This window comes from Phaethon aethereus, assembly GCF_964289735.1.
Source record: "Phaethon aethereus genome assembly, chromosome: 11".
Classification (NCBI taxonomy): domain Eukaryota; kingdom Metazoa; phylum Chordata; class Aves; order Phaethontiformes; family Phaethontidae; genus Phaethon; species Phaethon aethereus.
The window spans coordinates 23,943,352-23,959,847 of NC_138587.1; the positions used below are offsets into that span (position 1 = coordinate 23,943,352).

Below are 16,496 nucleotides of genomic sequence, written 5' to 3' on the forward strand. Positions count from 1 at the left end.
TGGTATTAGTCACAAAAAGTTTCAGAACACATTGTGTTTATTTTGAAAGGTCATTTGCATCTTCTATGATTTCAAGTTTATCTCCATTTAACTTGCTTGTAAAGTATGTATGATGTATATTTAAAATCAGCAGAACTGCAATATTACTCTATAATTTTTAGTTTCGATAGTTTGCACATTTTAACACAAAAGAACCACATCAACGGTGATGAAATTTAAGAAAGAAAAAACTGTGGTTGTGCCTTTTTCCCCCCATAATCATGAAATCAAAGCCTTAAAGAAAGCTTTATTGTGACACAGTAATGCAAAATCAAATATAATGGCATACATATGGTGCCAAGTACTAAAAATTATATTTTAAGCTATATATACTTAAAGACTGCCAAAATTTGTTTTCTTTATATTTCAAAAAACAAAACTACAAGCTTTTGTCATAACCAGTTTAAACTTTATGTATACTTCATTTTAAGTGCGGGAGTCAAATGCTCTTCATTCTCTTTCTTTTTTGTTTTATTGTAGCATTTTGACTACAACTGGTTAAAACTAAAAATGTGTTGTTTAAATCTCTGACATCAAAGAGGGATCCGAATTTCCAAAGTCCTCATTTTTCTCTTACGGAAAGGAAAAAATGTACGTAACTGTAGGCTCTCTTTCTTTCCAGATATTCCTAATCCTGACCCTTCCCAACATCCTTCACCCTCTATAAAAAATAAGTTTACTCTTCTTTTTTTAAGACAGTGGCCTCAAGAGTATCATCTTTATGGCAAACACTGTCTGCATTTAGTGCATTTAAGTGAGGATTTGTATTGCACATTTTAGAGTCATTACTCAAGGCACTTTCAGACTGATTGGAAGCCCTGATGTCTCCTGTATTCCCATTCATCTGGGAAGCTGGTTTTTCCTCATTCACAACTCCATTTTCAGCCAGGGATCCATCTGAAGACACAATTGAGGATTTAGATTCCTCTGATTTTGACTTAAGTTCTTTGGCTACTTCTTCTGCTGAAGCAGCATAAGGAGGTTTGCCCTATTTTTTGAAAAAAGAAGAAAATTACTGAAGAACCACTGCTACATATTTACAATCTGTTACAAAGACACTATTAATAGGCAGCATGCAGTGTGCAGAAGTATCACAAGCGAATACCCAGTATTATGTACTGCTGAAATAAGAAGTGGCACACAAAATAAACAGCACCGCACAGAGGAGGAAGACTTTTCAGTACTTCTGAGTGACTCCTAGCCAGGCCGCTGATGCTCCTGTGGTAAAACGCCCTTTCTAACTTTGATGCTTCAGTTATTTCACAATCTAAGAGCTACGTAAATGTCTGGGAACACCAAAACTGAGAATCAATATACAGCTTAACTCTGCTTCTTGGTTCATATACATTATAATTTAATGATATGATTACATGTTATTCAAATACAAACCAGAACTTTTTTCAGACAATTTTTAAAGAAGTGCACAAGTACCATGCAATATTATCTATACTAGGCTATACACTTCTGAGATTAAGTGACTTCATACGCAAAAGCATATAGTAGGATCTTACAAGACTGAGTATAGCAATAAAAAAAGATTTATGCAGCATTAGAACGTATATTTAGTTTTTAAGTACCTGCAACAACGAATCTTAGCCTTCCAAAAACATAATAGGCTTTAAATAACAACACAAAGTAAGTAGGTTGGGTTGCTAAGAAGCAACTACCTTATCTGTCACGCTGCTAACAAAGTCAAGTACTAAGAAATGACTTAAGATACGGACATCTTATACACCTCAAACAATAGAAAACAGTTTCATAGTGTAATAATTTTAATTTTGACATATTAGAAACAGCATGGTTAGTAGTTTTCTGAGTCGCTGAAAGATTCTGCAGGTAAGAACTGTTGTTCTCTAGCATCAGGATCACAAACCTCGTTTTCCAGAAAATCACAAAAAATTCTGCAGTAACATTGCATAGGTATATGACTGGCATATGAGGACAATGAATACGTATCACATGTGTAAATGTACTTCTTTACAGGCTAATTGTTAAGTTTTAGATTAAATACACGCTTTTGTTTCTTTCCAGAGCAGGAGCGAAAGGTCTCATCTTGTGAAAAAATAGGCATATCTTATATTTAATAAATACAAATTGCTCATTTCAGTCAGATTCTCCAACCTTTGTTCATATTGCCTCAAAATGAAGATAAATAAAGCCACTGCGGGGAGGATCTTACTTGGTGTAAATATGCATGTCTGAGTCTGGCCCTGCATAGGCACTCTTTCCTTCACCGCCTAGGTTTGTAAGACAGGGAAGTATGCTGTTGCCAGTTAATCTCAAGTGGGTATCAAAATCTACTTGTTACGCATTAAGTTTCCCAAGTTCTCCCTGCCACATGCATTGGAATTATTTTAGACCAACACCCTTGTGATCACAAGTATTTACCATCCAAATTACGTATCATTAATAAAAATATGGATACCCAAACTTGCTGACTGTCTGTCCATACTATCCAGCACCCACCTACAGGTACTATCTGAACTACATTTACTTATGTAAACCTGTAGTAAGCCCAGAATATTTGGGAGCTCCTTCTCAGGGCTTCCTTTCTTTCATAAAGTACTTGGAAATTAGATACTATATAATTAACATAGTGGTTTCTCTTCTATTTAAAGTAACAGAGGTAAAGCTTTAAATACATACGTACATTTGTAGACATATATAATCTGTATAAACAGAAATTTAACAAGAGAAGTATTTGAATTTTAACACCTAGAACACAGCAAGTTTTGCTTGAAGTTAATAGTTGCTTCATTATCCATTGGAGAACATCTCTTCTCTTACTGTCTGATACCTGCAAACACCGCCCTACTCTTATAAAGCAGTATCTCCATATGATACATTTATTGTGAAAGTTTTCCACCTATTTACTACCCACTCATCCATTACCGCTGGGACTTGCATCAACATTCAAAACTGCATAGCAGCAAGAACAATGGAAAAGGGAGGAAAACATAACTCTGAAGCAACTGGCATTTAATATGAAACAGCAGTTTGCTTCAGCTATATTGAAAGGATCCATGGAAAAGACAAAACCCATGATCCAGAGACGCTTTATACACTGGCACCAAAAATGAAACTGTGTGCTCACGGGGGCAAAGACTGGTCTGTTATCTCCTAGATGTTTATAGTAAGTTCTTCTATTTGGAGCCATGCAGCAACAAAGATCCTTCTACTGCTACTATTTTTCCTTCATGAGGTTGGACCATGCTCCCAGAAAAGAAACTGGGAAAGACTGGGGGTGGGAACAGAAATGGCTAATTTGTTTCAGCTTTGCATTTCTCCCATTTTCGTAAATTTTCTTCTACTCCCAGAGCTGGTTAGAGCTGTGTAGGCACAGCCTTCATATCAAAATACATTGTTCCATGTCTGTCTTTCTAACCAAAGTTTGCTTATAATTGATATGCAACACTAGCCTGTCATCCATCTCTGGGTGTGCAGCTTACAGCTTCAACACGTAGGCAAGATCGCTGTAAGAAACATTTTTATCTTTTAAAAGTTGTGCTTGTCAATATTGGCTGGTCTGGAAGTCCATACCATACTAGCCTGTAAATTAGAGTGTTTTGAAGTCAGGCACATGGCTTTATTACCTGAATTGCTCCCTGGCTTTTATAACCTCTCCCATAGTACCTTCCGCCTCTTCCAAAAGTTCTTATCACTGGAGTGGAAATAACTCCTCTAGGACGCCTGTAAGTTTTGAGGAAAAGGAAGAAAGAAAAATATATATCAGTTTTGTTTAAAACAACTTTGAATTTTATTTTGCTGGCAGATTTTTTCCCTAGCTTTACTGCCTAGTGACTAGCATTTACATTTCTTTAAAGAAGCAATATGAGTAACTAATTCAGAATTAAAGGGTTCTACTGCTTGCAAGTGTATGACACCTAACAAACCTTTTGTTTTTGTAGCAATAAAATGACTATTTCTGTATTTCACTTCCAGAGAACAATAAATGAGTACTTTCAAGCTTTGCAGAAACATTTTCAGAGTGTCAAATTATCCTTACAGCGCTTTAAAAAGAGTCAAAATACTCTCACCTTAAAAAACATAAGCAAGCAGGTTGAACCATTTCTAAGGCCATTTGTCCCATTTAATAACACTTCCCACATACAAACATGCTAAACAGAAGAAATCAGATAAAAGAAAGGATGGCAAAATATGAAATTGCTTCAGTTTTGCGTGCAGCAAAAACTACATTACACTAAACCGACTCAGTGGAGAATGCACCATACAAGTGTTTTCACACACACTGTAAATTCCCACATTGGGCAGTAAGAAATTAAATAGTGGGGATCAAAAACAACAGCAAAGAATAAAAAGAAGAAAGAGCTGTGTTTTACATTTGAGTAACTCCCACCGCATTCTTTCCGAATATTTTAACAGGGCTTACCTATCCCATTTGCTTATTTTTTTACAAGGTGAAAGTGTACCCTTCAGGGAGCCGAGTAAGATTATTCTTGCTCAGAAAAATCACACTAAATGTATTGATGGATCGAAGCCAATAGAAAGCAGCTGGCATAATTTTACACAATAAGAACATCCAAGTTCAGTGTTGCACAGAGACATGAGACAGTGGTGTAAACAAGCCTGACATGATCCCCTCTGCTGAAACAGATAAAAAATGAAATAGAAGTGTGCAGGACTAGGTGATAAATTGCCAACAATGTGCTGTGCAGTTCCTTAGTAGTGTTTTTTAGTACAAAACAGCATCTGCCAACACGGACCCCAATCTTTAAAATACCTGCCTTGGGACAGAACATTAACATTAGTGTGTTTCCCTACTAGGTTTTATTTTTAATATCAACTGACACAACAAAGAGATAAACTGCCTGCGGTAGTTTTTCCCCTCTGACTAATTCTAGTAACTCTAATTTCACATCATTCACATTATGATTTGATGGAGACAGGAAGATCTGGTATTGACAGTTTTCCTGTCTTCTTGAGGTGACCACTTGCACCCAAACCTAACTGCCCAAAGACAGTACCTCTGGCAGAAAGACAATATCTGATACTTTATCTCTTAACTCCAAAGCTACTATTGGAGAACAGTATTTCTCTGTCGTAAAGGTACTTACAGGAGCAATAACACCCTTTCAGTGATTTGACTGCTTCCCATGTAAGGAGGGCTCTCAATTTAGGACTTGCCAGTGTTAGTTCCTGGCTACTGATGTTTTGAATAAATTCATGTATTTGCTTCTTCAGAAAATGGAGGAACTGCTATTCTGTGAAGGAAGTCAACAGTATGTACAAATGTAAACCAGATCTGAGCCTGAAGGTGTCTCCAGATCCTCACTCAGGGTGCCTCAGTCAGACAGCAGTCTGAGTACGACAGCATAAACTACCCGGAGGTCTTCCACAAACAGTACTGCAGCCAGTGCATTTAACTGAAGAAAAGTAATAAGCTCTGTAAATAAGCCAGATCCTGTTTTTCAAGAGGATCCATGAACAGAAGAACTGATAACCACACACTAATCTCATTTAAATGGTGAAAAAATGTTATTTTGTCCACTGAAGCCAAGGAGCAAGATTAAAATACCCAAAGGAGCCTAGTGCCTCATGACACACCTTGGCTTATTCCCTTGGTCTCCAGCTGCTACTCTGTAAGAGCAGATGTAAGGTCACACGGACCCCACTAGCCTGCACAGTTGGCTGACAGTTGTCTGAAGCATCTAAAACAGCACTAGATGCTTATGTTTTGGCAACTGAACCTCATTCTAGAGAACAAAATATTCCTACCTAAATTTGCTCCCCTTAAAGTGTCAGCTCTGCTCTTACTTTTTCTGCTGCTGAACTTTTTAATCTTTGTTTCTGCTGTTCTTACCTCTCCCTGTCCCCACACCAGCAGTTCTCGCTTCTCCCCCTGGTGCCATCCTCCCAGGGCTTCAGATCCAACCATTTCCCACCCAGTCCAACAAGACAGCCGTTCCAACACCTCTTCTGACTTTCGCACTATATGCTTTATAGTACACATTTTATTAAATTAGCAGATAGAGAGGAATTCATGCAGTTCAGACTTATTCTTTCAGACTGTTTCCTGGCACAAGATGGCATATACCCACTTTACTCCATTCCTTTAAAATAAAGACAGGCATAATATATAAATCACATTCCTTTGGGATTGTCTCCTGTAACAGATACAAACTTAAAGATGATAGACAATTCTGTAAGGCACAGAATTAAGTCTATGGAAAAAATACAATCTTAAAAGTAAAGGACTAGATATTTTTGTAACAAAGTATTTCCTTTTCAGAAATGTTGTGCACCTGTAATTTCAGCTGTAGGGTAATGAAGTGGAAGAGCTGATGAAATTAATATTCTTTTAAGCACATCTCCCATCATGACTGTAGCAGAGAATTATTAAACATAGAAGTGTCCTTCAGGTGTTTTCTGCTTCACAGAAGAATTACATAATGAAGTTATTAAAAATTTTATCATACTTCTTAATAAATGTTCTACCGTGATAAAGAAAGTAATTGAGTGCTGTGATAGTTTTGATCAGGTATAATGTATTTATTGATTTCATCTAAGAGAAAGCCTGCAAGTCATTCCCTCGTGCAAAACAATCCAGTGTGTGTATGTATCTATCTATCTATCTATCAGGAGTATGAATTTTATTTGCACATAAAAATGCTTATACTCACCCGAGTAACTGATTAAAAACATCTTAAAATGAATGTAAATGCTTTTCTTGAATACTCAGTGGGTATAATTTACCTAATGTGTCCTAAAATGTGTTGTATGCAATTTCTAATGCCTCCAACTTTTCCCCGTTTCACTTTTTTCCCCAATCATTAAATTACATATGAAAAGTATGTTCCAGAAGATTGCACTTACCCTCTCGCTGGTCCTCCCACAGAAACGACCTGCAGAGGAAATGGCCCTCTACCCCCTCGTCCACGTCTGCTTCCAGCCCAATGGCCGACTACAGTGCCGGCAATTTCAAGTTTCCCTCCCTGAGAAGGAATAGGTTGGACTCCTGCACATAAAAGCAAAACCAAACCTTGATCTTCACAATCATAACATTGAAGTTACGAATGAATGGAAAACTGGTTTGCCCAGATTTTATCACATACACAGTTTCCTCTTTCGGTACTGGGAGATTATTTCTCATTTTGCAGTCTTTCAGTAGTACTGTAACTCCAAGAGTCTTTATTTCCCCCCCCTTTTAAAAATAGATATGAATTCTGAAAAGAAAAGTTATCTTGCATGAGTACTTCAGTTTCAGTAATTAAAAATATACTTTAGATAAGGATTAAGAAACTGAAGTAAAATCTTATAAGCTATCTGAAGACTTTTTTTCCCCCTGCATTCCTAATGAAGTAACTTTTGCAGGTTTAAATGCACTTTTTAGTGAACACCAAATATCAGCATAAAACACACAGATTATAATTGCTGTAAACAACTTACTAGGCAGAATTATCTGTAGTAACACTAAGTTGTTATAAAAATACAGCATTTAAACTGTTCTGGTTGTAAATGGTAGGTTTATCCTTCCCCTACCAAGCAAGCAGCTAAAATTGCAGTTGTGTAAAACAGGAATGTATCTTCCACTCAAGTTGCTCATCTCTTTATATCTGTGTTTTGCTCTTAAAAACCAACACTGGGGCATAACATATATTTCAAGAAATCTAGGTAAGTGCAACTGAGCCAGATGTTACTGGTAAGACCATCAGCACTGAAAGAGTTACAAAACACAGCATTTATGCAGCCACGATTAGTCTTCAAACGTTAATATGCTAGGAACTAAATTACTAATTAAATTCAAAAAGATTCATACTGCCCTGTACAAGTCTTTCAGCTTCAAATGCACATTGTTTACAGGGGCAAAGTTATTCACACAAGGAAGCATCAGAGGTATGTTTGCTCTTAGGAGAAAAGCTCAGAGGCCAGAAAGAACAGCTAAATATATGGAAAAAATTTACCCTAAACAGGGGATTGGGATTAACAGGTTTCCACTGTCCCACCTTGTACAGGAGATGAGCAACAGGCACACAAGTAGGTAAGTAAGTCTCACGCCTGCGTCCACGCCGACACTGATGCCAGCAAAGAACGGGCTAGCAGTAACACTGCAGCGAGTCATTTCTACATTGGGTTGTTTTTGCAAAAAGCTCAACTGCCCCCGAATTTTAGAAAACAACTGTTAATACATTCAAGCAAAGGTCAGCTGATTACAGATTCCACCCTCGCATTCTGAAGCGCAGGAGACAGACCGTCTCGTTAGGTTTTACGGCTATGCTGTGCTTGTAGGAGGGCTTTGAGGCGTGAGAGGCTGGTGCCGAGGGGGCTTGCGGCAGGGACCTGGGGAGAGCAGAGCGGGCAGCAGCCTGGGCAGGCTCTAGAGAGGGAGAGCTGAGACAGTTAGGGAGAAAGGGAGACCGGCAGTCAGTAGGAAAGCCTCAGACCAAACCGTAAAGTGAAGGAAGCCGTTGCCAGAAGCTCTAAGAAAAGGGGTTTGGGTATAATTACCGCCCTGAAACTTGCTAGTCCTGTTGCTGTCATTGCCAGAGAAGGCTCCGGAGTGTCCTGCCGCTGCCGCCACCCGGAAGGCCCGGTAAGCGCCTGTGGCTACTGTTTCCCCATAAGGGCCTCCGAAGCCATAGACTCCTGTTAGACCCAGGGTAAAGAAAGACAGGGGAAAAGCTGTGAGGGGGCCAGGCACTGGGAAGGCCCCTAGCAGAGACGCTGCTGCCTCCTTCCACCCTTCCGGAGCCACCAGGAGGGCTGCGCTCCTGCAGGTGATGCTGCATGGGAGCAAGCCACCACCCCCGAGGGAGCCCTGGCCAAGGATGTCCTGCTGCCTCAGCGAGCACGGGGTCCCTTATCCAAATAGCAGGCCTTTAACATGGGTTTGGGACGCGCATCCCAACTTCTACGGCATAATGAGCGCTGAAAGGCTTGCGACAATTTTTTGGCAATGAGCTCCGATGGCTACAGTTGTGGCACCCCAAGAACGTCCTACTCCCAATGTCCAGTACGAATACACCCATGGACCTTGGTACCAGGGAGATTTTGAGAAAGGGAATAATTCTAGAAACAGCCTGGAATGGTTATATCAGTATGTACACTCAAGGGTGCCAATGGTTAAATGACTGTAGCAAAATACAGAGGGGTGCAGAGGAGGAAAGGTTGTCTTCAATCCTGACAGTTAAACCGTGTCCATTAATTTAGGCATTCTTAATATTTATAAATATAAACGTTTTGAAACAATGTCCAGTGCAAATAAGAGCCTTTTAATATCATACGGTGTCGATCCATTCCTCTTTTTGCTATTTCATACAATAGCAGTAAAAATATTTTGATCTGGCACAGTTACTAAAAATCCTGATGGAAATATGAAGCAATACAACACATTCCATATTGCTAGGCTATGGGTAATAAATTAACAACAAAATACAGCGATTGGCACATGACAACACATGCCAAGCACTTAATTTTATGTATTTTTCCTATGAAGTTGAACAAGCTAATCAGTTCATAGTTTTGGGAATGTGAAAGACAAGGTAATGCTTCACACTGCTGTCCAAGCACTTACCAGCAAAGCCTCTCCCCCTGCCCTGAGGTGGTGGGACTGGCCCAAAGTGTCGAGGATACATAGAAGCTGGATAGAAAGGCATGGCAGGTGGAGGCGGGAAAGGGAGAGGATGGTTCTGCCTGGAGAAATTTAATCCTTCTAGGATGCTCTGACGCATCTTTTCAACCTTGGCTGCCTGCTCAGCCTATGAATAAAAAGAAGGTCACAAACAGATGTTAAAATTCTGATTTCACTTGTATAAAGCTACATTTACACAACAAATTCAAAGAAGGCATCAAAATCATAGAAGACCAGGTAACTACTGCAAACAACTTCCACAAAGCTAGTTAGAAAATTACAATAATCTGTCTTGCATACCTGCTAATAGTTCAACGATATTCCAATTGTTCACAAGAAAATCTTTACATATCGGTAGAGAGATGGGAGTCTAAACACCGAGACAGTTTAGAAGTCGGTAACATGGAAACAGTTTACAAGTTAAAAAGGGTTTTCCAGAAAGGAACTAAGAAACCTCCATCTGTAGTCTCCTGAACACATAATGCAGCCCTTTAAACAGAATAATCATCATAAACCTGGACTGCAAAACAAAATCTATATAAACAGGCTAAAGCATGCCTAGAGGCTAACAAGCCTGAGAGGGACCACAGCCATCATCAATATTTAATCTATAATCAGTTTCTCTTGAGTCAGAAATAAGAGGTAAGCTGTTTTGTTAAGATTTCATACCAGCCAAAAAGTTAAAAACAATGTTTTGGTCATTCAGTAAACTGCTGATTTTTATCAGTTTCCTGTTTTTATAGTTAGATAACTTTGCATGACTTGGAGACAACAAAAAACTAATTCATTTGTATTTTAAGATGGTTGTAAGAAATGTGAAAAGATTTTGAGCCTAAGAACCACAGATCACAGTCTAAAGTAAGTCAGAAATGACAATTTTTCCTTCACTGTAAAACCATTGCAGCTTAGTCCTTTGCAACAATCCTGCTAGCTTGACCCAGAAAGACAGTACTTGAACAAATAAGCAGGGAGAGTTTTCAACTCAGTCATTCATTACATCACAATTGCATTCAAGTTCCAGTTTCCACAGAGAAAAAACACGTAATTAAAATTTACACCCGTTTCTTCTCTCAGATCTACCAAAACGCCATCTCAATCATCAACAAGAGATAGGAGAGTAAACAGAGCTGAAAAATACTTACTAGCCATTCACCTCGTATTTCCCTTTTAAAACTAGAGAGGTGATATGTGAAGTAAATGACTGTTAAACCAACCACACCTAACACTTCCAAAAATCTGGCATACTTCATACTCTGTCACACTTCTGAAACTACACACCTGACCATCACAGAGGTCAATGAGCGGAACTTTCTCCCGGCTTGCTTTGATGAGCTTGGTCTGGAACAATTTTCCATCAAAATACATCCACGGACAACAGTGCTCCCATGGAATCGGCTGTCCACAAGCATCGTTTGCAAAAAGTGCCATATCGACACCACTCATAAATAAAGCAGACAGCTGAATTCCTCGGGGATCAAGATTCTCAATCTGTTTTAAAAAAATTGTAAATTTAGTAAGATAATAATGAGATGCAATTCAAAGTTATTCCAATAGATACATTATTTTCAAAACTCTTGAAAACAGAACGATTTTAAAAGGCTGCCAGACTTTTCACATGTAATTGCTAGTTTGACTAGAAGAATGCACCAGAATCTATCGCCTGTATATGCAAAACTGCGATACTCGAGAACGCTGTTGTTCCCATCCATCCACTCTAGAGGTGAGAGAGAAACCCAAAAAACTCTATTTTCTCAACAACAAAGCTCAGGAAATTGTTTCTAATATTTTAGTGTTTTAATGCAATTCATTATCAAGAAGTCAGTAAAAAGTTTTAAGTAAAATACACATCTTGAATTTGTGGCATGAAGCGTCTAAAACATGTAAAATGGATGCATACTTTAGCCGCATTAAGATCACTGATGAATGATCCTGGTGGTATTTAAAAGACATGTAGATGGGGTGCTTAGGGACGTGGTTTAGTGGTGGACTTGGCAGTGCTAGGCTTACTGCTGGACTTGATGATCTTAAAGGTCTTTTCCAACCTAAACGATTCTATGACTCTGAAATATGCAGCACAAAGTTTTTCAAACAATGATAAAGCATGTTATAGCAAGGAAAAGCTTTAAAGACACTTATAGGAAATTAGCAGTAGAAAATTTCATTAAAAATTTATTTCAAATAATCTTGTGCTTCTGAGTTATTTTGTAGAAAGTTTCATGAATGAGTTCAATGTTAGCATTCAATTCTTCTTCCCATGTGCCACATTTCCCTTCCAACTCCTTTATAATGGATTTTCTATTAGCTTGAGTCAAGATTTTTCTGTTAGAATGCATCTCTTATTAATGAAGCAATGTTTATGCATACAACAGCTTTATTTAGGATGCAGGATAGATACATAAAGGTAGAACTAAATAGTGAATAATAGCTGGTGGTGGAAGCAAAAAGAGTTTATTTGCAGCAAATATATTTTTAGGTCTGGTATAAGAAAATATCACTAGTAGTGTTCTCTAAAATACTTCTGAAAATATCAGCCCTTTCTTGGGAACATTTTCAAGATCTTGGTATTAAATTTTAAGATTAAACTACATTACCTTCTTAATGCCTAAGCAACCTTTAAGGTCCAAAAGACTATCCAGATCATTTTGCAGATAGGCAGCTGGGTTCAAACTCAGCTGCTCTTTCTGTCTGACTTCAACAAAAGAGAAGCAGCTGCTTCATATGAAGACAGTAACAACACTGCATGAAATATCGCATCTTTCAGTTAACAACATCCATTATGGAAATGATCCATATTACTCTTCATGTATGATTTAAAACTAACACTTGGAGAACAATTTCTATTAAAAAAAAATATTGTACGCTGCTTAGCACTTGCCTATTCTCTGCCTTTCATTTTGCGTTGGAATGGAAAAAATATTTTATCTGGGAATTCCTTTCTTAGATCTCAAAGACCAGCAATTTTCACAGTGGGGTTTCCTCCTCTTTGCATCAAATCTTGAGACAGAGGCATGACTTTGATAACTCTTATAGATAACTTTGCCAAAATCTCTACCCCTAGGTGTTATTTGTTTATTGTGTTGTGTTTTGAAAACAGTCATTGAAGACTAAGCGGCTAATACACTGCTGCTGTTTAATGCATCCAGCCTTGCCTACAAAACTGTCATTTGAATTTCCACCAATACCCACAGGCACAATTACTCAACTTCAGGAGAGCTTGGGGTACACGTCTTGAACCATGCTCTCATGGTTCTCATGAGACTTTAAAAGGCTCTCTGCTATACTCTGCCGAGTTCAACATTGGTCACCTCAGATGAGCTACGTACAATTCTTCTGAACATATAGGGTAATTCATTGTCAGTTCATTCCTTTGGCAGAGGTTGGCCATATGCTTTCCTGAAGAGAAAGTACTGCTCTTCATACATGGCAGACAACTGCCATCATCTTTGAACCAGAATCTCTGGGGTTCTGAAAGGCCCGGTAAGCACACAGAGCTTCCAGCATGAACATCTAGTGAACACCTTGAAAAGGAGTTCCAGCAAACACCTGAATGATTCTCCTGATGGACAGCATCTACGTTTAGGCTGCTTTTAAGGAATTACCCACAATGAGAAGTACTCAAAAACACTGTTTGCAGGAGTCTAATACACTCATGATCCATGTCAGCAGCAATCCAGTCCTAAGTGCTGAAGCAAACAAGCAGTCTTGCATGAACTCATCAGGTATTCATTATAAGCTGTCTTCATCCTGTGTTTCTTCACATCTTTTTCAGCAATGAGGGAAAGGCCAAATAAATGTCTTCCTGTTGAATTTTATTTATTTATTATTTGAGCTGTTGGCATTCATTCTTTGGTATAGGGGAAGTGGACTTTGTTCTTCTGTTAACTCTGCCATTAAGATTGCTAACACATGAATTCTCTACTTGTTGTGTGATAAATTCAAGTAAGATTCTGAAGTGGATTTCATTGTTTTCTTCCCCTTGTATCAGTACCTCTACGGCTATGTGATGGGTTTCCACGAGCAGACTTATCTGGTTTATACATTGAGACTGAGAAGTCCTTGACAGGGTGCTACATGCAGGAATGCAAGTCAGATTCTGCTAGTCACCCACAGAAGAGAAATAGTCACTTTCTTGCTTTGAGAACACTCTTGCAGACTTGCTATTGCAGCAAAATATTCCTCAGACAAGCCGAACAGCTGAGATCTGCGTGAGCTTAGTTACTGTTTCTATTGAGAAGAGCGGTGCTAGGATTGCTGCTTTTGCCTGGGCCCCTCTGCAGTGCATACCTGTGAATACGAACAAGCCTGGGAAACAAATACCACCTTCTCCTTGCTGATTTAACCAAGGACAAAATGTGTTCAGGCACTGCTGGGAGCAGAACTGGTTACTAGAGTTTCCTGAGCCCTACAGTACCTGAAAGACTATCTAAAATGATTTCTTCAACATGAGGTTGCATGATGAAGAGATGATCAGCATCTCACCTCCTCGTTCACTATGTTGATGATCAATGCAGACAGCAGATAAGCTGGATCACTTCCAGTTGTTCATTCCCTATACATCTTAATACCTCCCACGGCTTCCAGTTCTCAAACACATTATTGGGCTTAAGACACATTATGTAGAAAAAATTTACCTAAAATTATTTCAATTCAGAAAAATGTGTGCTTAAAAAAAAAAAAAAAGACTAAATTCTACCATTTTATTCAGAGGACTTCACGGTAGGTTCTGAACAAATTTTGAAGAGCAAACGAGGTAAAAGTGAATACCAAATCTGGTATATTTTAGCTCAAAGGCTGGAAGAGGAAGTTTCACTGTGAGCATATGAAGGTTGAACAGGGAAGTCCCCCACAGTAAGATGATGTTGCACAGATGGATAAGCATTCTCCATTTATCATAAGGATACCACACTAAACAACTCTATCAGTTCACTAGCAGTATTTACTTCATATAATACCACTGTATTAGGAAAAAAATGGAAACTTTGAAAATCCTCAAAATAATTATTTCTACAATCCTGTGAGTATTAATAAACTCTTTCCCCCTTTTTTCTCCTGCATTTTTCCATTCAGGATTATGCAAGTCTCTCTCCATTTCTACACTTAGCTGCAAAAATCTTTTAAATGATGAATCGTGAAAAAATATCCAGGTTAGTATTTAAGAACAGCCACACAAGAAATAAGTCTTTTTCTTTTTTTTTTTTAAGTCTTTTTAATGAAAGCACATTTGTTTTAAATGTCCAAGAGAAAATTATTAGGAAATTGTGAGAAAAGATTCTGTAGTACAGAATATGTTTAAGTTATCTGTCCAACCAGTGAAACAGAACTGATTATCAATCTTTGCAATACCTTAAAATACTAAGATTAAACTTTTGGAAAGTATAGGTAATTATGCAAGGCTTTTAGTGAGACAGGCACATACACATCACCCACTACAGTTAACAACATGGATCAGCTGGGATTAAATCTCCTGAATTATGAAAGTTACAGTTGAAGAATTACCTTGAGTTCCTGAAGCTGGTCAGGTTCATAGAGCTTTGGAGACAATGCTTGGGCAAGAAAAGCATCAAGTTCCTGGCGACGAAGAATACGAACCCCTGGCCACTGTACCATATACCTACAGAGGAAGCCCATAATTAGTCAGAAGCTTCCTTTAACAGGTAAATCAAGTGGTATTTTATTTAAATCAAAAGTCACCAGAATGCAACAGGAAAAAAAAAAAAATCTTTTTTGTTGTCTAGACTTGAATAGTTAGAAAGGTGAAAACACTAAATAAATCTGAAGTTTACATTTGTTTAAATTCCTATGGAAGAGCTACTGGCTGTGAATCAGTTGTGCAAGAGCCTGCTTCCCCTGAAGATGGGGAGGACAGGCTGCCAAAACAGAATTTAAAACATAAGTGGAGTCTGTTACATCTAAAAATAAAATAATATAAAGATTAATGTTCTTTATAAAAAAAGGCTAATGGTAAAATGACTTTGGGAACACGGTTTCCAGATAACACAGTACTCAGAATTCAGTAAATGTTATGCTCATTGCATCTTAATGAACAACAATTTATATATGCCATGTGTCACAGGGGAGAAACATGCTGCCCAAATGAATGAAGAGCTCTGCTTCAAGATACCATTTGGACTATTTTTTGTATACTTACTATTCTATAAGGACAAAACCAAAGGAGTTTTAGTGCTCAAAAGGCAAAACAAAGTACGAAAGAATGATATCACTCCCAAAAATGGCTTAAAATTTTTTGTGTGCAACATGCTAACCTTGGATTCTGCCAGATTTATAAGCTAGTCATATTGAAATAATCACCCCTTTCCAAAAAGGTAAGCATCTCTCCATTCCTCAATTTTCAATCTGAAAATTAAACAGGTAAGTATTTTGGACCTTGTGACTTTCTCTTTGTAAAGCTGAAGTACAGAATTAATACTTCAACTGTTGGTTATCATAATCTCAAATAGATGAGCAATTCTGACGCAGGGAATCTAACACATCCCAGGCACAAGTATCATTCACGTGAACTTTGCATCCTGATAGCTGCTACACAGCTGTTCTTTGCAGAACTCTCTCTTGCTTTACAACTTTACCAACATGGCCTCTGAGACCCCCAATATTATTTTTTAGTAAGTTGAAGCCTAGAGTATAGTAAGGGTAAACTAATTCAAATGCTACAGTGGCCTCTCTGCAACACAAGATTTTTATTTTCCTCCTCTCTTCAGTCCTCTAGAGAACGAAGAAAGAAATGTTGAATACACAGCATGCTTTTAAGACTCACAGCAGCAACATTCTAAAAACAAAACAAAACAAAACAAAAAAACCCTTCTCGTAGCGACGCTGCAAATATGAATTAACACTTTCTATGCTCATGGTT

General features: G+C 38.1%; 1 protein-coding gene across 2 annotated transcripts in view; it reads right to left on the minus strand.

The window, feature by feature from the left end:
- Nucleotides 1-715: 715 nt before the first annotated feature.
- Nucleotides 716-16,496, minus strand: part of FAM120A (family with sequence similarity 120 member A) — a gene marked incomplete at its 3' end in the record, with an annotated part of 52,952 nt that continues 37,171 nt past the window's right edge. For both annotated transcript variants that reach the window (XM_082004852.1, XM_082004851.1), the window contains exons 12-18: nt 15,125-15,239; nt 10,907-11,116; nt 9,572-9,755; nt 8,506-8,643; nt 6,874-7,015; nt 3,633-3,729; nt 716-1,027 (exon numbers count right to left, since the gene is read on the minus strand). In XM_082004852.1, the coding sequence (XP_081860978.1) occupies nt 716-1,027; nt 3,633-3,729; nt 6,874-7,015; nt 8,506-8,643; nt 9,572-9,755; nt 10,907-11,116; nt 15,125-15,239 (1,198 nt within the window). The remainder of the gene's footprint in view (nt 1,028-3,632; nt 3,730-6,873; nt 7,016-8,505; nt 8,644-9,571; nt 9,756-10,906; nt 11,117-15,124; nt 15,240-16,496) is intronic.